Source organism: Bos javanicus, chromosome X (genome assembly GCF_032452875.1).
Source record: "Bos javanicus breed banteng chromosome X, ARS-OSU_banteng_1.0, whole genome shotgun sequence".
Lineage (NCBI taxonomy): Eukaryota > Metazoa > Chordata > Mammalia > Artiodactyla > Bovidae > Bos > Bos javanicus.
The window spans coordinates 57,357,481-57,382,811 of NC_083897.1; the positions used below are offsets into that span (position 1 = coordinate 57,357,481).

Below are 25,331 nucleotides of genomic sequence, written 5' to 3' on the forward strand. Positions count from 1 at the left end.
GCAGTTGATGAAACATGGTCTCCTTTAGTTCCTTGAACATGTTTATAATAGATGCTTTGAAGTCTCTGTTTGCTAAATTCAACATCTGGATCTATTTAGGGGCAGTTTCTATTACCTGCTTCCCTCCCATCTCATGTACAGGTCACATTTTTTTCTTTGCATGTGTCATAATTTCTTTGTTGACAATCGATATTTTAGATAATATAGTATAGCAAGCAATTTCCACCTCCCTGAATGGCTGTTGCTATTGTTTGTTGGGTTATTTTTTTTTCCAGTGATTTGGCTGAAGTGACTCCATGAAAACTGTTTCCCTGTAATATATAGCCTCTAATATTCTTGCTCAGATTTCTTCTTGATTTTTATCTTTTACCTAACAATCTAGAAGTTACCCTGAGTCAGCGTAATTGTGCCCCCTTAGCCAGTTAGAGTTTTACCTTTTACCACTGAATGTATGTGTGGCTTGAAGGCTACTATCACAGATCAAAGAATTCACGTTTCTTCCCCCATTCAGCCTGGTAGTAGCAGCTTGGATTTTCCCTCTCCAGTCGTTTCTGACGAGGCACAGCCTTCAGCATGTGCAGTTTCCCAGACTAACAGGGATATCTGTGATTTTACTTTTAAAGCCTGGCTTCCAAGGAGTGGCCCCTGGGCCAGTCAGTGCTTGATTAGAGGCTGTGCTTAAGTATCTAGTACCAGTGAAACTTGTGCTCTCTGTTGTTTGATTGTGTGAGGCTTGGGGACTGCTTGCAAGTTCACCTTGTGTCCTGAATGAGTGTAGTCTCATGTTTACACACAGCCTTCCTAACCCACAGGGTTGACTATGATCCCAGGAGTGCTTGGATGTCTTTTTGCTTGCTTCTCTCTATTACCAAACTTATGATTTCACAGTCATCTAGCTTGTTGTAACTTGTATCATGGAGCTATGATACAATTGTTCTTAATTTTTCCCCACTAAGATTTTCATTGTCTGACAATGCCCTTAGGAATGGAATTCTCCATGATATGTTCCAAAGTCAGTTCCTTTGGGTAGTACTAAGGAGTTCTTCATCTGTCAGGCCTTCTGTTCTCCCTAAGCAGAACCTTTGTGCCACCATGCAGGGTTGTCAGCAGGGACAGTGGCCCACTCTCTAAGAGTGAAACCTTTTCTTTACAAATGAGTGCTGGGATGGTTTTTGGCTTGCTCCTTCAGGCATGAACCTCTGCCCTATAAGTAAGCTGGGGGTAGAGCAACGGGAGTCTAGGCTTGTCAGCTGGGCCTAGGTGAGTGCTGCTACCTGTGGATGAGGGAAGAGAAAGCTGGGTGGGAGAAGAGAGGCGCAGTCCTCTTGAGTCTGCTTGGAACAGAGCAAGACAGACCTGGAGGATATAAGAAATGTCAGAGGCCTGCACCTCCCAGGTGAAACCATAGCTCTAGACTAGGAGCTAGGGAGAGAGGGAGCCCCCAATTTCTTGACCACACCCACCTGGATTAGAGCTTCTTGAGTAGTTTTCATAAAACAAAACTTAGAGGGAGATGAGAGCAGGTTAAATGCCCGACTTTTGCTGTACTTTCTGAGATTTAATAGATTTTCTTGAATGAATGTTTCTGTACTTGCTGTGTGCCCCTAGGACAATTTCCAGGAACTAAGAATGATTGTTTTGCTTTGTTTAATAATTTTTCCCAGTTAAATGGTTACTTGTTGGTAAAAGAGTTCATCACACTACTCATTTTGCTATTCTGGAACTCTTTCTCAAAGATCGTATTTTAAAATGTTAATACTGACCTTTGAATCAATCTTATTCATTTGCAAAATTGTTTTTCTATTTCTACCTTGTGTCTATTGTTTCAAATACTCCTTTAAATATATTAGGATATCTTTCCTCCTCTCTTTTCACCATTATAATGTAATTTGAATTTTTTTCTGGCTATCCTTTTAATATATGAAATAATTAGCCTTTGATATATAGTTTACTCAGAGTAACCGAGCTGACGTTAGTGGAAAATAACCTGCCTGCCAATGCAGGAGATGTAAGAGATAAGGGTTTGATCCCTGGGTCAGGAAGATCCCATGGATAAGGAAATGGCAACCCACTGCAGTATTCTTGCCTGGAAAATCCCATAGACAGAGGAGTCTGGTGGGCTACACTCTATGGGGTTGCAAAGAGTCAGACATGGCTGAAGCACCTTACCACGCAATATAGCTTACTCAGAGGTTCTCTAAATATCTAAATAAATTACAGGCTGTAATTCTCACCTTTTTGTCTATATGTTTATGGCTACTTTAGACCTTAGTTTATATCACTCATATGAAACCTACCATGTATCCGGGGTGCTTACATATGTAACTTTGAGTACCATAAGCTCCTTCATCTGAGATTCCATCACTGCCTTAGAATACTGCTTTCATATAGTAAGGACTCAAAGGCGATGGCACCCCACTCCAGGACTCTTGCCTGGAAGATCCCATGGATGGAGGAGCCGGGTGGGCTGAAGTCCATGGGGTTGCTAAGAGTCGGACATGACTGAGTGACTTCACTTTCACTTTTCCCTTTCATGCATTGGAGAAGGAAATGGCAACCCACTCCAGTGTTCTTGCCTGGAGAATCCCAGGGACAGAGGGGCCTGGTAGGAGGCCGTCTATGGGGTCGCACAGAGTCGGACACGACTGAAGCAACTTAGCAGCAGCAGCAGCAGCAAATATATATAGAATGAATGAACAGAAAGGGGACTATTTCCTTTAAGCTGTCTTGCCCTAAAAGGTTCTGCTTGTTTATATCCTAGCTGAACTTACTCTTTACTGTAGGTTTTCCCCTATCTTTGCTAGATTCGTGAAGACTCACAGAGCTGTTTTCAATGACACCTCTGGAACACCTTGTAGGTCTTATAACCTACTCCACTAGAACATTTTAAAACACTCTTGGATAGTGTAGGCTTTATTTTATCTAGAATTAAAGAGCTGTACTACATGACCCAAGGACCCTTATCAGCTTTAGGTTTTGATAGCAAGGGAGATCTTTGCTTACTCTTGACTAAATCTATTATTCCCTTTACACAGTTTTATAAGAAAACCTTGCATATTTTATTAGACTCTCAAGCATCTAATTTTCCTCTATAAAAAGATAGACTGTTTCCAGTCAATCTGAATCTCCCTATACGTGTAACCTGAAATGACAGAATCATCATTTACTGACCTTCCATAAAACATGACATTAGCAGTATCAATTATCACATATATCTCTTGAAGGAATATTATTCTCAAATTAAAATCACACATAAATAGTCAAGAGTATTTTACCTGAACTCTAGAGCTAAAACCCAACTCTGGATAGTGCAGTTCCACAATGACTCATACAGAAATCCTAATTAAGACTGATGAAGTATGCCACCCAATGGATGTACTGTCATACTGCACTCATAAAATACACACATACAGAGGGTAGCATTTGTTATCTCCTTCAGGTTACCAAAATCCACTGGACAGTATCAATAGAAACACTGAAGAGAAAGCAAAGGTGGTCACAGCAGGGAAAGGACAGCTTTCAAGAGCAGTGACATCCTGATACTCCAGTGTCAATTTTGATGCATGACCACCTCAAGGAGATCAATGTAGAGAGCTAACAACATGCTTAACAAAACCACAACACTTTTCTCTATACCCCTCCCAACCTAAGATGGGAGTTGAATAACTGTGGATGAAACAGTAGAATTAAGACCAAATCCCTGAGACCAACTAGGCTATATTCCTTAATCCTTTGCTGCATGGTTCTATCTTAGAAATAGCTCCTTCAATATGACTGAATTCAACTATCAGTTTCTGCATAGCTATTCTCTTCCAACTATTCTTGATGCTTTTGTATAGATTCTCGTTTACTTCCTTTAGAGTGCTATTACTTTTTCTCCTAATAGCCTACTTCCTCTTGAGACTCTCTGTTCATGCTCAGGGGGATGTGAGGTTCTTTCAATATCTAGGGGGCTTAATTGTGGAAGACTAGGGGACTTGCACACATCAAGAGATGTTTGTCTGGGTGAAAGCTGAAAAGACCCACTTAAGAAGCAAGAAAGAGGGAAAGAAATCAATAACATTGGTGGAGGTGGGGGCAGGAGTAATTTCCCCCTATTATATATCCCATTGCTTTTTTCCTACAGTATGTTAAGAAGATATCCAAACCGAAAAGGGTTCATAAAAATTTCACAATCTACTATATAACAGTCACATTCTTGTGGACTCTAGAAGTTCCTACCACTAGAGAGCAACTCTGTACCTTCCCCATGGCTTGGCCCTGCCAGAAGTGAGAAACACAATAGCAAGGAGAAAGCAAGTCTCACGACAGCACACAGGCAGTCATACCTTTTAGTGCTTCAAATATTCCTGATATTTAAGAAAATTTCTGTTATAAAGATTGCTGTGTGTGCTTAGTTGCTCAGTCATGTCCAACTCTTTGCGACCCTATGGACTGTAGCCTGTCAGGCTCCTCTGTCCATAGGGAACTTCCAAGCAAGAATACTGGAGTGGGTTGCCATGCCCTTCTCCAGGGGATCTTTCCAACTCAGGGATTGAACCCAGGTCTCCCACATTGCAGGCGGATTCTTTACCACTGATGGCAGGTCTAAGCTACCAGGGAATAACAAAATAACATTGCTGTGGTGCTAGACGATGAACAAGTAAATTCTAAGACTAAACTTACACAAAAAATTTACCCTAGGAAACAATGGACTACAAAGCTTACTTAATGGCACAAACTTCTAATACTTATTTTTATATGTGGCCAACAATGGCACCCCACTCCAGTACTCTTGCCTGGAAAATCCCATGGATGGAGGAGCCTGGTCGGCTGCAGTCCATGGGGTCGCTAAGAGTTGGATACGACTGAGCGACTTCACTTTGACTTTTCACTTTCACGCATTGGAGAAGGAAATGGCAACCCACTCCAGTGTTCTCGCCTGGAGAATCCCAGGGACGGGGGAGCCTGGTGGGCTGCCGTCTATGGGGTCGCACAGAGTCAGACACAACTGAAGCAACTTAGCAGCAGCAGCAGCAGCAGCAACAACATGTGTTAGGCCTATGGGGCCCCTCAGGATTTCAATATTCCTAAACTTAAAGAAAGAAACAATGCTTATCCAGGTAACATTACCTTACATTTGTATAATACATTATTCTTTGCAAAGAGTTTTCATGTCCATTACTTCACTTACACAATTTCCAATATAATGGGAATACATAATCCATAAAAGAACATTCGTCAGATGATCACCTCAAAAAAGTAGAACCAAAAAGATAGAAAAATAGACTTGACATGACAGTTACAATGTTGAAAAATGGGCAGTACAAGCAACATGCAAGTCTATCAATCCCCAAATGGTATTTTTCCTTCTGAATTCCATGCCAGGCTTCAGGAGAAACGCAAACACTATAACCATACCAATTTAATTTACAGGAAAGCAAACCCTGAGGCTCATACTGAAGAGAATCTATATATATTTTTTACACACCTGGAAAACTGAAAAATGCTGGAATCCAGAGGCTTAAGTTGAAGAGAAGTTGTTCTGCTTTCTTCTCCAACAGATGAAAGCCGGCTGGGGCTATCAGTGCCCTCATACCCAGTCGTCTTATTATTCAAGTCATCCATATCTTGAATAGAAGGGATCTTCAGCGGATTAGTGAATGCCTAGCAAAGAAGGAAAGAATTTATAAAAATCCTAATTTCAAACCAAATACCAAAGGATGAGTCAATCCTTCTGATGCTAGGAAAAAACACTTGGCCAAATAAAAAGAAACTGTTTCCTACACAAAACAAACAGCGCGCAGTAATGTACACTAGAACACTGACCCCAGGCACATTCAGTTATAACCTTATCAGCTGGATACCAACAGACCTCCCCAACTCACTTATTGGCTCCTGGAATCATCCCATCCACAACACAAACTCAGGCCCCCAAATCACTTTCTTATTCTCTCTTTTGACCCAGTGTAAGACTGGGTTTTCACTCCTCTGAGATCTGTGATGAGGGAAGGAATGGAGGGAATAAGCACTGCAGCAAATGTCTGTGCTGGTCTTGGAGAAATGCATGCGAGAGACTAACATATACTGCACACACAGAAACATGCATCTGGGATCTTCTGGGAAAGCCAGCTTATGAAGATAGCATGAATGATGAAGGTGAAGGAGTATAAAGGGGAGGTAAACTGAATGAGGACAGGGCAGTCCCAGGAAATTTCCCAATCTCTAGATCAGACTCTAAAGCCAAGATAGGAGGGTTTGCAACCTGTTTATTAATGCACCTGGGTCTTGGTAGAGTGTCAGAAGGAGAATTAGTATTTAATTGCCTCTATCCTCACCAGCCTGACCTACCCTGACTGAGTGGGTGGAAGGTGAATCTAACATGCTGCTAGCAGATATCTCTGGGAAAGAGGGTCAAGAGGAAAATCATGCAGAAAGGCAAGGTTGGGTGGGGGAGATAAATGGGTGCTATGGTGGCTGTCAGGAAAGGAGTGTCCCTGAAAGGACGGCCAACCTTATTGCACCCTTCAGCGTCCGGAGCTGGGCAACCATGTCCGAGAGACAGTGCTCCTGAAAATTCAAAACAGCAGAGTCTTTATAAAGCCAGCCAGCCTGAAAGCAGGGACGGGGGAAAGGGCACAAAGAACCACCCCTTCTTCCCAAGAGGAAAGCAGAAAGGAGTCACCCATGAATCCTGGAAGGAATGAGACTGAGGAAAACCAGACACTTTCAACAGAAGCAGCCTGTATGAGGATGCAACGTAACCCTGAATACTCTGTGACACCGAATGTGACATTCACACTACCCAGAATCAGTACTGAATCTAAGTCTGGGCAATAAATGATTTGGCTCTTCCATTTTTGGTGATCTGAACATCAGTAACAGCAGATCAAAGCAAAAATCAAAAGATCCTGTAAAAAAAAAAAAAGACCACCAGAAAAAATGGCTCATTATTTCTGTACAGCTTTCAAGAGTGCCGCTTTCTTCAACCTATGTCCTCTGTTGGGGGAAATTCTGTGTGAGGAAAGGAAGAGGGTGGACCATCTCTCACCTGGTGGCTCTCGTTTTCTGTTGATACCTCCTTCTTCTCAACAGTTTGATCTCTAGGAGAATATAAAAGTGCTATTTAGTTCACTCATGAACTGTAGATTTAGGTTATAATGTTCCTTCTAAACTAGAAACAGTGTGAGCCTTGTCGAGTAGTTAAGAGTTCCTTCCTGGACTGTGCTACTAAAGAGAGATTTCAAATGCCCTATCAAAAGATGAGGGGGAGGGAGAGAAACTAGAGCCAATCTCTAGTTGAGACATTCAGGAGATAACTAGAAAGAATAAAGAACTCTAAGAGCAGAGAGGTGAATAGGAAAATCATTAAAAAACATCATCTCTCTTCTCAAAATTCCCATCCTATTAGGAAGGGTCAGACTCCTCTATCAAAGGATACAGACCACCATCTTGGGTAAGGTATACTCAACTGTTTCTTAGCTCTGCTCAAGTACAGGTCTTCATCAATGAGTTCTTGTTCCTCTGGAACAGAGCACCTCCTGCAGTACATAGAAGAAGTTATCTTTTGGAAAGAAAATGTGCCCTTGACTTTCACCCTTCATTTTCCTCACAAGTATGACAAGGCAGATTAAGCACCATCTAACATTATAGAGTTCAGATTGCACCCACCTTACAAAATGTGTGGGCAGGCTACCAGGTAGCAATTCTTTTTTTCAATGCATACCTTATCATTATTTTTGGTGCATATATCACCCTTCTCCCAAGATACTCAAAGTACTTGACAGCTATAAAATTCATATGATGGTAGAGAAGCATAATCTCTATTTTTACACAGTGAAATTCAAGCACAAGGGAGACTTGGTTGGGCTTCTATAGAAAGAGAATATCACTGAGACTAGAACCTAGGTCTCCTACCGCTCATGTACTCAGAAAGCAATGCCCAAGGTATAGGCTAAGCAGGAACATCCATAGACTGTGTGATGATCCCTGAAGAGGAAAATCAGAGGCTATGGCAGAGAGCAGCACAAAGGGATGGGGAGCTGACAGTGCAGAAGAGATAGAACAGAGGCTAGCAAAGAAGAGAAAAAGAGGATTCTATAAATGAAAAGATGTTTGCTATATGTAAAGCATGAAGAAGAGAATTTTAGGAGTACAAGCTGAAAGAAGTACTAGAAAATGTATTCAGCGGACAAAGGCAATCCTAGAAAGAAATAAACAGAAACTAATAATAACTGGAAATTCTATGTTATATCCATTTTATTAGGGGGCAAAGTGTCCTGGAAGGTTATGTCTCCTGGACTAAATATAAACTGACAGCATGTACAGAATTCGAAAATGAGACTTCTAAGCTCTCAGTCTTACATTTTAATCACACCACCCTAAGAGGTACTTAGGCACATCTTTAGTCTTTGGGGGAATCCTTGCTTATTACAGAACTGGACTTCATTATTTTTTATTTCCTCCATTTTCAATGTTTTTTTCCCCTTAAAAAGCATACTCTGGTTTAGTACCTTTTTCTCTGTCAACATTTATACCGCAGAAAAAAGTTAAGAGAGTCACAGGTGAATTGAAACAAACTGAATTATTATTATAAACCTATGTTACTGAGTCATATAAAAATATTTGTTAAATTGAAATGATGTCCATGATGTGAGAGTTTGGACAATAAAGAAGACTGAGCACTAAAGAACTGATGCTTTTGAACTGTGGTGTAGGAGAAAACTCTTGAGAGTCCCTTGGACTGCAAGGAGATCCAACCAGTCCATTCTGAAGGAGATCAACCCTGGGATTTCTTTGGAAGGACTGATGCTGAAGCTGAAACTCCAATACTTTGCTCACCTGATGTGAGGAGGCGATTCATTGGAAAAAGACCCTGATGCTGGGAAAGATAAAAGGCAGGAGGAGAAGGGGACATCAGAGGACAAGATGGCTGGATGGCATCACTGACTCAATGGATATGAGTTTGAGCAAGCTCCAGGAGATGATGAAGGACAGGGAAGCCTGGCATGCTGCAGTCCATGGGGTCACAGAGAATTAGACACGATTGAGCGACTGAACAACAACAAATCTAGACGTTAGCTGCTTCAAGGAACAGATGAAAGTGTTAATTAAACAGATTAAAGTGTTAATAACTCAGTCGTGTCCAATTCTTTTCAATCCCATGGACTGTAGCCCACCAGGCTCCTCTATGCATGGAATTCTCCAGGCAAGAATACTGGAGTGGGTTGCCATTTCCTTCTCTGGGGGATTCTTCCAAAGCAGGGATCAAACCCAGGTGTCTTGCATTGCAGGTGGATTCTCTCTTTTTTTAAAATTTAAATTTATTTATTTTAATTGGAGGCTAATTACTTTACAATATTGTATTGGTTCTGCCACACATCAACATGAATCCGCCACGAGTGTACACGTGTTCCCCATCCTGAACCCCCCTCCCACCTCTTTCCCGTCTGAGCGATGGAATATTAGAAAGACAGACATGTAAACAATCTAAATTGAATGTACTTCAACAGATTCAAGTATAAGAAGCATATGAAGAAAATTGTCACTTCAACCTGAAATATAAATCCCTTGTTCTCAAATAGTTTACAATCTCTTGAAGAGCCCAAATGTATACATATGAAAAACATCCCCCAAATTCAAACAGTACGTGAGCAAATGTGAAGAATTAAATACTACAGACAGCCAGAGTAAAATCACTGTAAATTACTGTCAACAGGAGAAATATCACACAAAATATTTCTGCTTCCCAGACGATATGACCAGATGGAATAAAGAAAGTCACTCTAAGCAAGTGGAATGACAGTATCAAGTCATGGAGAAGGGAATACATGCACATGTGTAGGGAAGAGTGAAGCCACAGGCCTGCTAAAGCAGAAGGTCTGTGTTAACATACAATGAATAGGTAAAGACCAGTTAGCACAGGGGCTTGAATGCCAGGCTGAAGAGTGTGGACTTGAGATGAAAAGTGTTTTAGAACAGAGACAAATCAGGACTTATCTCTGGCATAATACTGAGTCTTAACCTTACCTGTACTTTGGGTGGGAATTATAGTAGCAAAACCATCTTGCAGGTAATGTGGATGGATCAACCTTGCCAGGAAGCCTCCTCCATTTCAGACACTCATCACACTGTACCCATGTCTGGTCAGGAATCTTCCTGAATGGAAGAAAATAAAAATATGACTGTCTATATTCTGGCTTTATACTCTTTCTTACATTAGAAAGTCTATATTCTAGCTCGATACTCTTACATTAAAAGGCATACCCTAAAATTGAAAAAACTGAAAGAATTGAATATGAAATGTGTTAGAAATGTTATAGTCCAGGTGTCTAAAATGTATAATCTTAAACTTCACAGATAAAACAATGATAGAACTAGACCAGATATGGATATGAAAACAGTAATAAGTATTAATGTGGCAAGCCACCAAATTATAGAGCTCAACAGTACTTATCCTGGAACCTTATTTCTTGAGTTTAACAAAAGGATAACTTTAACTCTAAAATTTAATAGTTAGGAAAAATTTTATATATATTACAATATTACTAAAAAATAAAACCCAAAGAATCATTTTATTTGCTTCTATCCAATCCCATGATAGATTTGAAATGCATCTGTGAGAGTCATTGAAGCAATGTCATTAAAACATCTCCTCTATTTCCCCACAGGCTCTCTAGTCCTTTTTTCCCCTTTCAAAAAGCCTTTGTTTATACTTAAGTCAAAATTTTATTAGATAGATATTCCCAAAGTTAATCTTAAAAAGTAGCATAAATTTGATTAAAATTTGTAACTAGAAAAAAAAGAAAAAGAAAAATTGGCTCCAGTCCAACAACTGGGTTATTAACAGAGAATTCTTCCAGAATTCTACTCTTTTAAAAAATTTTTGGCTGCACCCTGCATTATGTCAATTCTTAATTCCCTGACCAGGAACTGAACCTTGTCCCCTGCATTGGAAGACAAGAGTCTTAACCACTGGATTGCCAAGGAAGTCCCAAGAGCTCTACTCTTAAAACACATACTCATTCCCATCTCCCTCAGGAAGATGGGTAACCCAGTCACCTACACCTTGGAGTAAATTTGTTTCCCTGTAAGAGGAAATGATCCATATATAAGAGAAGTAGTGTGCATCTAATCTGTGAAAGGCAGACCAGACTGGGAAGGCGGAAGGCTAGAGAAAAGACAGAGAGAGGGTAGAGGGGCACCTAGGGCCAATTTGAAAAACATGTAATTTAGCCTAGGACAGATTCTGTGTATGTTACATTTATACTGAGCTTATGCTAGACATTTCAATAGAGTGATATGATTCTTTTATGTCTTAGTTCAATATTTCTCATATCTTTTTAAATGGTGCTTTTTTCCTAGTTATAAAAGCAATATAAGCCCATATTAAAAAACCTATAAAATACAGAAAGAAAATGTACCAATAAGTCTACTACTCAAATACAATGTCTTCTTGTTTAAAACTCTGTTTTAATGAAGAGAATCCATACACATTCTTGGATATACAGCTTCCTATCTCCTAGCTACAGGCTGCTCCAGCCTTGCAACTCTAAACTCCAAGCTCAGGCCTGACCTCTGGTGTCTATATATTTCTGTACAGCCACTGTTTTATTTGAGGCTTCCCTCATAGCTCAGTTGGTAAACTGCCTGCAGTGCAGGAGACCCGGGTTCTATCCCTGGGTCAGGAAGATCTCCTGGAGAAGGAAATGGCAACCCACTCCAGTATCCTTGCCTGGAAAATCCCAGACAGAGGAGCCTGATGGGCTGCAGTCTATGGAGTCACAATGAGTTGGGCATGACTGAACAACTAACACACTGTTTTATTTAGAGCCAGAGAAAGCAGTTTCAGCAGTAGTGCAAGGGGACAGAAAAGGTCGTATTAGCCTTGGTTTTACATGCACACACACGAGTCTCTTGCAGAAGCATGTCAATATTACTCTCTCGGGAACAAGCATTAGAGACAGTAATTCTCTACCTCAGGTTACATGCAGACCATGGTAGATCCTCTGACTCAGGCAGACAGAAGAGACTTTTTGTGCACAAGCCTAAATAGGCAGCTGAAGGGGCTATGCTATATTTTTCGCACTGCATCCTTCCAGAAGAGTGTCATGGTTAAGAAGTTGGGTTAGGAGGCCAGACTGCCTATATTTGAAAACTGGATCTACCACTTTGTGTTTATCTAATTTTGAACAAGTTACTTAAGCTCTCAGTGTATAAGTGTCTACATTTGTAAAGAAGTAACAATATCATCTGCCTATCTCACAGGATTGTTGTGATGCTTAAATACACATGCAAAGAACTTAAACCAGTGTCTGACAGGTAAGTACTAAATAATCACCATTAAACTTCCAGGAAAGGCTGTATAACATATATACACACACACTCCAGCAATATATGAACATCTGTTCCATTGCATTAATCATTTATTTCCAAGGCAAAAAAAGATATCTCATCTTAATTTGCATTTCTTTGAAAACCACGGATGTTGGACAGGAATAGAGATCTTTATTTTTATTTTTTTAATATAAATTTTTTTATTTTATTTATTTATTTATTTATTTTTTTCAGCCATGGGTAAATTTATTTATTTTAATTGGAGGCTAATTACTTTACAATATTGTATTGGTTTTGCCATACATCAACATGAATCTGCCACGGGTGTACACGTGTTCCCCATCCTGAACCCCCCTCCCACCTCCCTCCCCATTCCCACCCCTCAGGGTCATCCCAGTGCACCAGCCCCAAGCACCCTGTCTCATGCATCGAACCTGGGAAACAAAATTTTATATCAAACATTTGATGATTTCCATTTAAAAGAAATACAGTGCCTACCTCCAAATGAACTTTCAACACTCTAATCTTTGTTTTGATGGTATAATTGACTGTGTACATATTGTCACACATTCTGCCCTCTGTATTATGCTTCTTTCCTGGCTTCCTGAAGCATTTCATCCTGATCCACCATTCTGTATGTGATTTTGTGTCTTAGATTCAGTAAATTCTACATTTTTTCCTGGTATGTTGGGTTCTCTATTTCTATTCTCAAATTTCTTGATATGGTTCCAACAATGTTCATTAGAATAAAAAGAAGGGAAGTTTGCTAATATTTCTGAATGCCTACTATATCAGCCGTGAAGAGATTACCCCATGTCCAAGGTAAGAGAAACCCAAGTAATATGGTAGTTGTTGCGAGAGGGCATCAGAGGGCAGACACACTGAAACCATAATCACAGAAAACTAGTCAATCTAATAACATGGACCACAGCCTTGTCTAAGTCAACAAAACTAAGCCATGCCCTGTGGGGCCATCCAAGATGGGCGGGTCATGGTGGAGAGGTCTGACAGAATGTGGTCCACTGGAGAAGGGAATGGCAAACCACTTCAGTATTCGTGCCTTGAGAACCCCATGAACAGTATGAAAAGGCAAAATGATAGGATACTGAAAGAGGAACTCCCCAGGTCGGTAGGTGCCCAATATGCTCCTGGAGATCAGTGGAGAAATAACTCCAGAAAGAAAGAAGGGATGGAGCCAGAGCAAAAACAATACCCAGTTATGGATGTGACTGGTGATAGAAGCAAGGTCCGATGCTATAAAGAGCAATATTCCACAGGAACCTGGAATGTTCGGTCCATGAATCAAGGCAAACTGGAAGTGATCAAACAGGAGATGGCAAGAGTGAAGGTCAACATTCTAGGAATCAGAGAACTAAAATGGACTGGAATGGGTGAATTTAACTCAGATGACCATTATATCTACTACTGTGGGCAGGAATCCCTTAGAAGAAATGGAGTAGCCATCATGGTCAACAAAAGAGTCTCAAATGCAGTACTTGGATGCAATCTCAAAAACGACAGAATGATCTCTGTTCGTTTCCAAGGCAAACCATTCAATATCACAGTAATGCAAGTCTATGCCCCAACCAGTAATGCTGAAGAAGCTGAAGTTGAATGGTTCTATGAAGACCTACAAGACCTTTTAGAACTAAAACCCAAAAAAGATGTCCTTTTCATTATAGGGGACTGGAAGGCAAAAGTAGGAAGTCAAGAAACACCTGGAGTAACAGGCAAATCTGGCCTTGGAATACAGAATGAAGCAGGGCAAAGGCTAATAGAGTTTTGCCAAGAGAACGCACTGGTTATAGCAAACACCCTCTTCCAACAACACAAGAGAAGACTCTACACATGGACATCACCAGATGGTCAAAACCAAGATCAGGTTGATTATATTCTTTGCAGCCAAAGATAGAGAAGCTCTATACAGTCAGCAAAAACAAGACCGGGAGCTGACTGTGGCTCAGATCATGAGCTCCTTATTGCCAAATTCAGATTGAAATTGAAGAAAGTAGGGAAAACCACTAGACCATTCAGGTATGACCTAAATCAAATCCCTTATGATTATACAGTGGAAGTGAGAAATAGATTTAAGGGACTAGATCTGATAGATAGAGTGCCTGATGAACTATGGAATGAGGTTCGTGACGTTGTACAGGAGACAGGGATCAAGACCATCCCCATGGGAAAGAAATGCAAAAAAGCAAAATGGCTGTCTGGGGAGGACTTACAAATAGCTGCGAAAAGAAGGGAAGCGAAAAGCAAAGGAGAAAAGGGAAGATATAAGCATCTGAATGCAGAGTTCCAAAGAACAGCAAGAAGAGATAAGAAAGCCTTCCTCAGTGATCAATGCAAAGAAATAGAGGAAAACAGAATGGGAAAGACTAGAGAGCTCTTCAAGAAAATTAGAGATACCAAGGGAACATTTCATGCAAAGATGGGCTTGATAAAGGACAGAAATGGTATGGACCTAACAGAAGCAGAAGATATTAAGAAGAGGTGGCAAGAATACACAGAACTGTACAAAAAAGATCTTCATGACCAAGATAATTACGATGGTATGATCACTCACCTAGAGCCAGACATCCTGGAATGTGAAGTCAAGTGGGCCTTAGAAAGCATCACTACGAACAAAGCTAGTGGAGGTGATGGAATTCCAGTTGAGCTTTTTCAAATTCTGAAAGATGATGCTGTGAAAGTGCTGCACTCAATATGCCAGCAAATTTGGAAAACTCAGCAGTGGCCACAGGACTGGAAAAGGTCAGTTTCCATTCCAATACGAAAGAAAGGCAATGCCAAAGAATGCTCAAACTACTGTGCAATTGCACTCATCTCACACGCTAGTAAAGTAATGCTCAAAATTCTCCAAGCCAGGCTTCAGCAATACGTGAACCGTGAACTTCCAGATGTTCAAGCTGGTTTTAGAAAAGGCAGAGGAACCAGAGATCAAATTGCCAACATCTGCTGGATCGTCGAAAAATCAACAGAGTTCCAGAAAAACATCTATTTCTGATTTATTGACTATGCCAAAGCCTTTGACTGTGTGGATCATAATGAACTGTGGAAAATTCTGAAAGAGATGGGAATATCAGACCACCTGACCTGCCTCTTGAGAAACCTATATGCAGGTCAGGAAGCAACAGTTAGAACTGGACATGGAACAACAGACTGGTTCCAAATAGCAAAAGGAGTATGTCAAGGCTGTATATTGTCACCCTGCTTATTTAACTTATATGCAGAGTACATCATGAGAAACGCTGGGCTGGATGAAGCACAAGCTGGAATCAAGATTGCCGGGAGAAATCTCAATAACCTCAGATATGCAGATGACACCACTCTTATGGCAGAAAGTGAAGAGGAACTAAAAAGCCTCTTGATGAAGGTGAAAGTGGAGAGTGAAAAAGTTGGCTTAAAACTCAACATTCAGAAGGCGAAGATCATGGCATCTGGTCCCATCACTTCATGGGAAATAGATGGGGAAACAGTGGAAACAGTGTCAGACTTTATTTTTCTGGGCTCCAAAATCACTACAGATGGTGACTGCAGCCATGAAATTAAAAGACGCTTACTCCTTGGAAGGAAAGTTATGACCAACCTAGAGAGCATATTGAAAAGCAGAGACATTACTTTGGCAACAAAGGTCCATCTAGTCAAGGCTATGGTTTTTCCAGTGGTCATGTATGGATGTGAGAGTTGGACTGTGAAGAAAGCTGAGCACCGAAGAATTGATGCTTTTGAACTGTGGTGTTGGAGAAGACTCTTGAGAGTCCCCTGGACTGCAAGGAGATCCAACCAGTCCATTCTAAAGGAGATCAGCCCTGGGTGTTCTTTGGAAGGAATGATGCTAAAGCTGAAACTCCAGGACTTTATAGCTACCTCATGCAAAGAGTTGACTCATTGGAAAAGACTCTGATGCTGGGAGGGATTGGGGGCAGGAGGAAAAGGGGACGACAGAGGATGAGATGGCTGGATGGCATCACCGACTCGATGGACGTGAGTTTGAGTGAACTCCGGGAGATGGTGATGGACAGGGAGGCCTGGTGTGCTGAGATTCATGTGGTTGCAAAGAGTCGGACACGACTGAGCGACTGAACTGAACTGAACTATATGCCAGGTACTGTGCTAAAAAGGTTAGGCCATCTAACTTAACACATTATTAACTGGGGATTTTTGCAGAAATTAACACCTGTGGCTGGTGATCTATTATGTAAGGGAATACTGATATGTCTTCAGTCAAATGTAAAGTAATTTTCCTCCAATTAAAAAATTTAAAAATATAACATTCGGGTAACAAGACATATTAATATGTCTCTGGTCAATCATGAGTTAATATACTCAGAGAGATGAAGTGACTTACTTACCTAAGCTCATTCAACTATTAAGAATCAGATTTAATAGAGAACAGACTTGTGGTTGCCAAGGTAGGGGGTGGGGTGCAGGGGGTTAGGGGAGGGAAGGAATTAGAGTTTTGGATTAGCAGAAGCAAACTATTATATATAGGATGGAAAAATAACAAGGTCCTACTGTACAGCACAGGGAACTATATTCAATATCCTGTTTCAACCATAATGGAAAAGAATATGAAAAAGAATATACATATGTATAACTCTGTCACTCTGCTGTAGAGAGGAAGTTAATATAACATTGTAAATCAATTATACTTCAATAAAATCTAAAAACAAACCAAAAACTAATAGACTTTTATCCATGATTTAATTTCATGATTTTTGCCTAATTATTTAGAAATAGAGAATACAACATTCATTTATTTAGGTTTTGAAGTAATATTCATAACATTTATAGATCTTATGACCTGAAAACAATTTTAATACATTAGATAATATACAGTAAAATTAAAAAGAGAAGTAGATCTAAATTTTCAACCAAGGAGTAGCTGATTCAAATGGTCATCATCTTCCATTATATTACACTGAGGACAGGATAAACTGACAATACTAAACTCGTCATATTTATGATCCAAACCACACAAGTGTTAAACCAGAAATGAAGAGGTTTAGAGAATGATGAAATTAGTACCTGTGATTTCCTGTTTTTAGTTAATTCAACTTCCTTATGTGAAAAGCATCATCTTTTCCTATTCCTTCCATTTGCCCTAGAGATGTTACCCCTGATACTTTTATATTCTAAATTTACTACTCACGGTATTGGCCTGACTATGGCTGAGGTCTCCAAATTCTCTTGGGAGGTCTTTTCCTTCCAATATGCATTGAGCTTCTGGGCAAGGGCATTTATTGTCAACCTGAAAAAAAAAAAAAAGAAAGAAGCATGTCAATGCTAAGAATTTGTTGAATAATTTTGTAATCTTTAAGATGCTCCCACTTAACGGAAACCAGCCATTTAGAATATTCAGCATAGGTTTGAACATCTACACTTCAAGCAACTAGGATGGGAATCTACTGCCTTTGTAAATTATGTGTCAAAATGACAAAGTTCATAATGTTGAATAGTCACTTTGGTTGAAAAGATAAGATGGTCAGTTCAGTTCAGTTCAGTTGGTCAGTCATGTCTGACTCTTTGCAACCCCATGGACTGCAGCACACCATGCTTCCCTGTCCATCACCAACTCCCAGAGCTTGTTCAAACTCATGTCCATTGAGTCAGTGATGCCATCCAACCATCTCATCCTCTGTCGTCCCCTTTTCCTCCCACCTTCAATCTTTCCCAGCATCAGGGTCTTTTTCAATGAATCACTTCTTTGAAGCAGGTGGCCAAAGTATTGGAGTTTCAGCTTCAACATCAGTGCTTCCAAAGAACACCCAGGACTGATCTTCTTTAGAATGGACTGGTTGGATCTCCTTGCAGTCCAAGGGACTCTCAAGAGTCTTCTCCAACACCACAGTTCAAAAGCATCAATTCTTCAGTGCTCAGCTTTCTTTATAGTCCAACTCTCACAGCTACACATGACTACTGGGAAAACCGTAGCTTTGACTAGATGGACCTTTGTTGGCAAAGTAATGTCTGATTTTTAATATGCTGTCTAGGTTGGTCATAGCTTTTCTTCCAAGGAGCAAGTGTCTTTTGATTTCATGGCTGCAATCACCATCTGCAGTGATTTTGGAGCCCCCGAAAATAAAGTCTGACACTGTTTCCACTGTTTCCCCATCTATTTGCCATGAAGTGATGGGACCAGATGCCATAATCTTAGTTTTCTGAATGTTGAGTTTTAAGCCACCTTTTTCACTCTCCTCTTTCACTTTCATCAAGAGGCTCTTTAGTTCTTCCTCGCTTCCTGCCATAAGGGTGGTGTTATCTGCATATCTGAGGTTACAAATCCTAAAAAATACTGTGTTCTCCACATTTTAGAATCACAGTGAGGGGAAATGACATTAGATACAACGACAGAAGACTACACTGCAGATTAGTAGTTGGGGAGTTATTCAACTGTCAGATCACTACACGTAAACAATTCAGGACCAAGTTCAAAGTCAGAGGATCAAATATTGCACCCTACCTATTACAAATCAAACAGTAACTTAAAACACGTCTATATAGTTCTTCTTTATCCAAATGCTGATCATAGCAGTTACAGCAGCAATAGGTAACAAAGTCCCCTTTAACCTTCTATGACACAGCTGTTAGTAGAGGCTATGCCCCAATTATGGCTCTTGCCCTTTCTCCTTTATCTCTCTTCTTAAGTGAACAGCAGCAGGCCCAGGGTAAAACAGTATGATGTGTAGAAAATCTGAATTTTACTTTGAAAAACTGGCAATTTCTAGTGACTAATTTCTGTTTAATTTTACAATTCAGGATTACAACTTAATGTACAGCTGTGCATACATACTTGAAATACTACAAATTTAGCATTTTAAAAAAATCTCTTGACTCCTCAGATAACTCCCCAAAGATTCTGTAGACCTTTCCTTAAGAGGAATTCTTCCTTAACTCCACCTTGCTCATATTAGATTCTGACTACACAGAGAAGATTAAATGAACTTTCTTATAAACTCTTATTCCCCCCTCTGACCTACCAGCACACCGACCTCTATGTTTATATTCTTTCCTGAAGTCACAGATGAAGAATTATTTCTTGCTTTCTATTAAAGTTTTATTTAAAATCTACTTTTTAAAAAAGATTACAGGGGCTTCCTTTGGTGGTCTAGTGGTTAAGAATCTGCCTGCCAATGCAGAGGACACCAGTTCGATCCCTGGTCTGGGAAGATCCCACATGCTGAGGAGCAACTAAGCCCATGCACCACAACTACTGAGCTCATATGCTGCAACTACTGAAGCCCACATGCCTAGAGCCTTTGCTCCACATCAAGAGAAGCCACTGCAATGAGAAGCCTACGCACTGCAATGGCAAATGAAGCGTAGCCCCTGCTCACTGCAGCTAGAGAAGACCCACGCAGCAATGAAGACCAAGCATGGTCAAAATTAAAAAATAGTTAAATAAATAAAAAAGACTGCATGGGATTCTGGAAAGCTGGTGGAGTAGGAGGCAGGAATCTGTCTTCCCCAAAAGACAATATTTACACTGGCTGCTGCTGCTGCTGCTAAGTCGCTTCAGTTGTGTCTGACTCTGTGCGACCACATAGATGGCAGCCCACCAGGCTCCCCCGTCCCTGGGATTCTTCAGGCAAGAACACTGGAGTGGGTTGCCATTTCCTTTTCCAATGCATGAAAGTGAAAAGTGAAAGTGAAGTCGCTCAGTTGTGTCCAACTCTTCGTGACCCCATGGACTGCAGCCCACCAGGCTCCTCCATCCATGGGATTTTCCAGGCAAGAGTACTGGAGTGGGGTGCCATCGCCTTCTCCGTTACACTGGCAGAACCTGTCTAATGTAACCATTTGGAATTTTGGAGTCTATCGAATGCTTATAATTTCCAGGGGAATGCTTGGATGACAAATTGGGAAATCTCAGCTTTTAGCACAGTAGTAGTTACCCATCTCCTACCCCAGCCCCATGGCAGATGGCTATGCACACATTTCAAAAGTAGCTTGCAGGAACCAGGATAGGCAAAAAGGACCTCTCCCTCCAAATACTGGGGATCTGTGCTCTGATCTCTGTTTGCTGCTTCTGCTCACAGCATCATGTAACCCCATGGTAACCCCAAAGAAAATAGCTATAAATATATACAAAAGGAAATGAGAAGAATTCAAATGTTTCACTTCAAAAAAATCAACTAAACATAAAAGGTGACAGTAATACAGGAAATGAAGGACAAAATATAAGATGTAGAAGAAAACAAACAGCAAAATGACAGACATCCTTTCTTATCAGTAATTACTTTAAATGTAAATGGATTAAACTCTTCATCAGAAGACAGAGATGGGTGAAATGGGTTTTAACAAAAAGGCCAAAATATATGCTGTCTATGTGAGACTAATTTTACATACAAAGACACACAGTGAAAATGAAGGGATAGAAAAGGATATTCCCTGTAAATAATAACCAAAAGAGAGCAAGGGTAGCTAGCTATTTAATATAAGTATCAGACAAAATAGACTATAAATTGTAAGAGCTAAAACACTGAAGCAACCTGTGTCTACCGATAAATGAATGAATAAGCAAAGTATAGTACATACAAACAGAAGAATATTAAAAAAGGAAACTCAGCCTTTAAAAAGTTAATTCTGACATATGTACAACATAGATACAACTTAAGGACATTATGTTAAGTGAAATAAGTCACAAAATGAGAAATACTGTGTGATTCCACTTACATGAGGTACTTAGCATAGTCAAATTCATAGAGACAGAAAGCAGAATGGTGGGAATGAGGAGTTATTGTTTAATAGGTACAGAATTTCAGTTTTGCTAGATGAAAATAGTTCTGCAGATGATGGTGGTTGTATGGTAAGCGAGTTAGAGAAGGCGAGGTTCGGAAAAAGAATGAGACCAGCACTTTACAGGAACAGATCACCTTTAATGAGGCCAGAAGGGGCAGCAGTCAGATTAGTGAGCTGCTGCACTAACCCAAGAACAGAGTAAGTATATATAGCACGTATGTGGAAATCTACTGTCTTACGGGGGCCTGTTCTTCTCCAAGGTTGTTTGGAGTAGTTATCTCTTAAATGGCTGGGGCAAGGAATTCTGGAGATCGGCCAGAGGCTGGACCGGCTGGGAGATGGACATAATCAACCTTAATGTCCATTTTTTTTCCTTCGGGTGAGAGAGTTCTTTGTTTTGCATAGAATGGTGGGGAGGACCCAGAGGGGAGTTTTAACTCCAGGCTATTTTGAGCCATGTAACTTTCCTTCAGTGGTGATGGTTGCATAACAATATGAATGTACTTAATACCGCCAAAATGCACATTTAAAAATGGTTATGATGGTAATGTTATGTGTATTTTACCACAATTAAAAAAAGGAAAAAAAGGAAATAGATTATGTGGTCATTAGGGGTTGAAGAGGAGGGGAAATGAGGAGTGACTGCTAATGGACAAGATGTTTCTTTTTGAGATGACGAAAATGCTTTAGAATTAGATAGTGGTGATGGTTGTACGGACTTCCCTGGCAGCTCAGACAGCAAAGTGTCTGCCTACGACGTGGGAGACCCGGGTTCGATCCCTGGGTCAGGGAAGATCCCCTGGAGAAGGAAATGGCAAGCCACTCCAGTGTTCTTGCCTGGAGAATCCCATGGATGGAGGGGCCTGGTGGGCTCTAGTCCACATACTTTGTGAATATACCAAAACCAACAAAGTAGTCATTTTTTAAATGGTGACATTTATGGTACAGAGTAAAATTTATCTTTTTAATGTGTAGTTCTATAAGTTTTAACAAAGGCACATGGTCGTGTAAATATTAATACCAGCTCAATCAAAACACCATTATCATAAATTTTGAAACTCCATTCCTTCTTGCAAAAACCTGGTTTGATTCCACTGTTCTATTAATCTCTTTCCTTTCACTTCCCCAATCCTGGTATATGTGGTCTATATCCACTATCTTCTCTTCATACTCCTGTCTTAATCCCCTACAATCTAACTATTGCCATTACACGAAATTGTTCCTTTTCCCAATCTCATTATTCTATCTGACAATATCTACTAAATTTGAGATTTTAAAGTGACCTTTGAATCTTCCTCTCCTTTATTTTCCTTATCCCATTATTAATATATCACCAAATTTTAAAATCTTTTTTTCATAGTATCTGTCATATATTTTGGAGAAGGAAATGGCAACCCACTCCGGTGTTCTTGCCTGGAGAATCCCAGGGATGGGGGAATCTGGTGGGCTTCCATCTATGGGGTCGCACAGAGTCGGACACGACTGAAGTGACTTAGCAGCAGTCATATATTTCCTTTTTCACAGCAGTCTTATTTCAGACCTTCACCTCACATCTAGATTATTCAAATAGTATGTACTTCTTTTTAACCTATCCTGCACCTTGTTTCCAGGTTTATCAATTGATATAATTCATGTTAAGCACTTTATAAGCCATAGAGCAGTATATAAGTATTATATTCTTAAGACACAATTATTTCAAGTCACCCCTCTATTCAAGAATAAACAATGAATTCTCATTGCCTAAAGTATCAACTACTCTAGCCAATGTCCCTCGAAGACAGAAGTTCTCCAACTGTCTCGGTTCATGGTACCTGTAGTGTCTCAAGTTTTTCACGGCACCCTTAGGTCTCAAGAAATATGTACTAGTTGCATTTACTCTTAAACAGTTATGTACAAATAATAAGTATGGACTAAAATGTAGTGTCCACCTGAAAATATATATATTAAAATATTTCTATTTCAATCTTAAATAGCCACAATTACGTATAATGGAATGGGTATGCCTATTGGATATCAAACAATTGTTCAAACCTTGGAATCAAATTGGACACAACATCCCTAATTTCTTATTCAACACTGATTTTTTTGTGTATTGCTTGCTTTTTATCACAGTAATCACAAAAAATCCAGATTCACAAAGATACAATGGAATCAAAAGTAATTAAATATTTTTATACCTAGAAGTGTGGTGTTAGCATAACAAATACCTAAAAATGTAGAAGTGGTTTGGAATTGGGCAGTGGGGCAGAGGCTGGAAGAATTTGAAGAACATTACACAAATTGCCTGGATTGCCTTGAATAGACTGTAGAAATATGGATGTTAAACACTCCACTGGTAGGGCGCTCAGAAGTGCAGATCATGGTAGAAAAAAACACAAACTTCCTCAGAGTATATCTAAGTCACTGGGAACAGATTGTTAGTAGAATGATGGATGTTAAAATTGTTGCTGGTAAAGGCTCAGAAGGATATTAGCAACATGTTATTAGAAAACTTGTTATGTAGTGGCAGAAAGCTTAGCAGAATTGGATCCAAGACAAGGTGGAAAGCAGAACTCCTTAATGACAAAACTGGACATTTAGTTGAGGAGATTTCCAAGCAACGTGCTAAAAGTATGGTCTAGTGGCTGCTTCGGAGAAGGCAATGGCACCCCACTCCAGGACTCTTGCCTGGAAAATCCCATGGACGGAGGGGCCTGGTAGGCTGCAGTCCATGGGGTCGCTAGGAGTTGGACATGACTGAGCGACCTCACTTTCACTTTTCACTTTCATGCATTGGAGAGGGAAATGGCAACCCACTCCAGTGTTCTTGCCTGGAGAATCCCAGGGACGGGGGAGCCTGGTGGGCTGCTGTCTATGGGGTTGCACAGAGTCGGACACGACTGAAGCGACTTAGCCGCAGCAGCAGCAGTGGCTGCTTGCTTACATAAAATGTGAGAAGAAAGAAATAAACTGAGGGAAGTACTGTTCAATAAAAAAGGAACCAGGACTTAATGATTTTGGAAAGTCTCAACTTATTCAGATTGCAAAAGATGCTAAAATGTAAATCCAAGACAGTGGCTGGACAACCTTTTGCTAATATCTTAGGAAGATCAAAAGGTCAAAGCACTCAGTCATACAAAAAGTTCTCTGAAAAGACTGAACATATTAGATCTCCACCACCATCTCAGCAGAAGAATAGAAATAGGACTATCTAAGAAAGATCTGTCAAGAATCTCTTGTCTGAATGAGTATCCATGATATATACCTGAGACCCACAAGGTTCTTGAGAATGGTACATTATCATGTCAATGTATGGCAAAAACGACTACAATATTGTAAAGTAATTAGCCTCCAATTAACATAAATAAATTAAAAAAACCCTGCTAAATTGGCCTGAAAGGGACAGAGAGAGTGTGAAAGAAGGTTGTTGGACCCCCAAAACTCTACAGTCAAGAAACAAGTTGAAACAAGATGAAACTACTCAGCTACAAATACACGCTTGTGTGTGTGTTTGTGTTCAGTTGCATCCAACTCTTTTGTGACCCCATGGACTGTAGCCCACTAGGCCCCTCTGTCCATGGGGATTTTGCAGGCAAGAATACTGGAGTGGATTGCCATTTCCTCCTCCAGGGAACCTTCCTGACCCAGGAATTGAATCCATGTCTCCTGCATTGGCAGGTGGATTCTTCATCACTGAGCCTCCTGGGAAACACACATAAATACATGCTATCCTTCAAGAAAAAGGAAAGTCGAGTCTGCGGGTGGAGCCAGGAGGACAGAATAGAGCCTTAAATCCAAAGGGTGGAGCTGAAAGCCCCAGAAGAGTATTTCCAGGCCTTGAAATTTAATGAAGTTAGCTTGCCTGGATTCCTTTTTCTGTCAGATTTTCTCCCTGTTTGAACTGGAACATCTCTAATTGGTATCCTATGCCTGTCCCACCATTGTATTTTGGAAGCAAAATATAAAAAAATTTTAAAAAGACACACACCTGCATATGGAGAGGAATTTTACCCCACGATGCATCAGACTCAGTATCATTCATACTTGATTTAGATGAGATTTGGGAACTGTGAGTTGAGGACATTAAAAACTTAGACTAAGTTGCTCTAAGAGTTGAGACTTTGGGGGATGCTGGGATGGGATAGATGTATTTTGCATGTGTGATGTAAGTGGATCTTAGGAGGCCAGAGAGCAGATTGTCATAGCATAATAATGGTCCTTCAAAGATGTCTATGTCCTAATCCCTGAAACCTGTGAATATATCAGGTTACATTTCAAGGGGGAAATCA

The 25,331-nt window shown here is 40.3% G+C and overlaps 1 protein-coding gene across 3 annotated transcripts in view; it reads right to left on the reverse strand.

Moving 5' to 3' along the window:
* The window catches only part of MORC4 (MORC family CW-type zinc finger 4), a 69,199-nt gene that overhangs the window by 14,272 nt on the left and 29,596 nt on the right, over positions 1 to 25,331 (reverse strand). For all 3 annotated transcript variants that reach the window (XM_061409352.1, XM_061409354.1, XM_061409353.1), the window contains 5 exons: positions 17,474 to 17,572; positions 10,009 to 10,137; positions 7,452 to 7,520; positions 7,031 to 7,082; positions 5,471 to 5,646 (listed from right to left, as the gene is read on the reverse strand). In XM_061409352.1, coding sequence (XP_061265336.1) covers positions 5,471 to 5,646; positions 7,031 to 7,082; positions 7,452 to 7,520; positions 10,009 to 10,137; positions 17,474 to 17,572 — 525 coding nt within the window. The remainder of the gene's footprint in view (positions 1 to 5,470; positions 5,647 to 7,030; positions 7,083 to 7,451; positions 7,521 to 10,008; positions 10,138 to 17,473; positions 17,573 to 25,331) is intronic.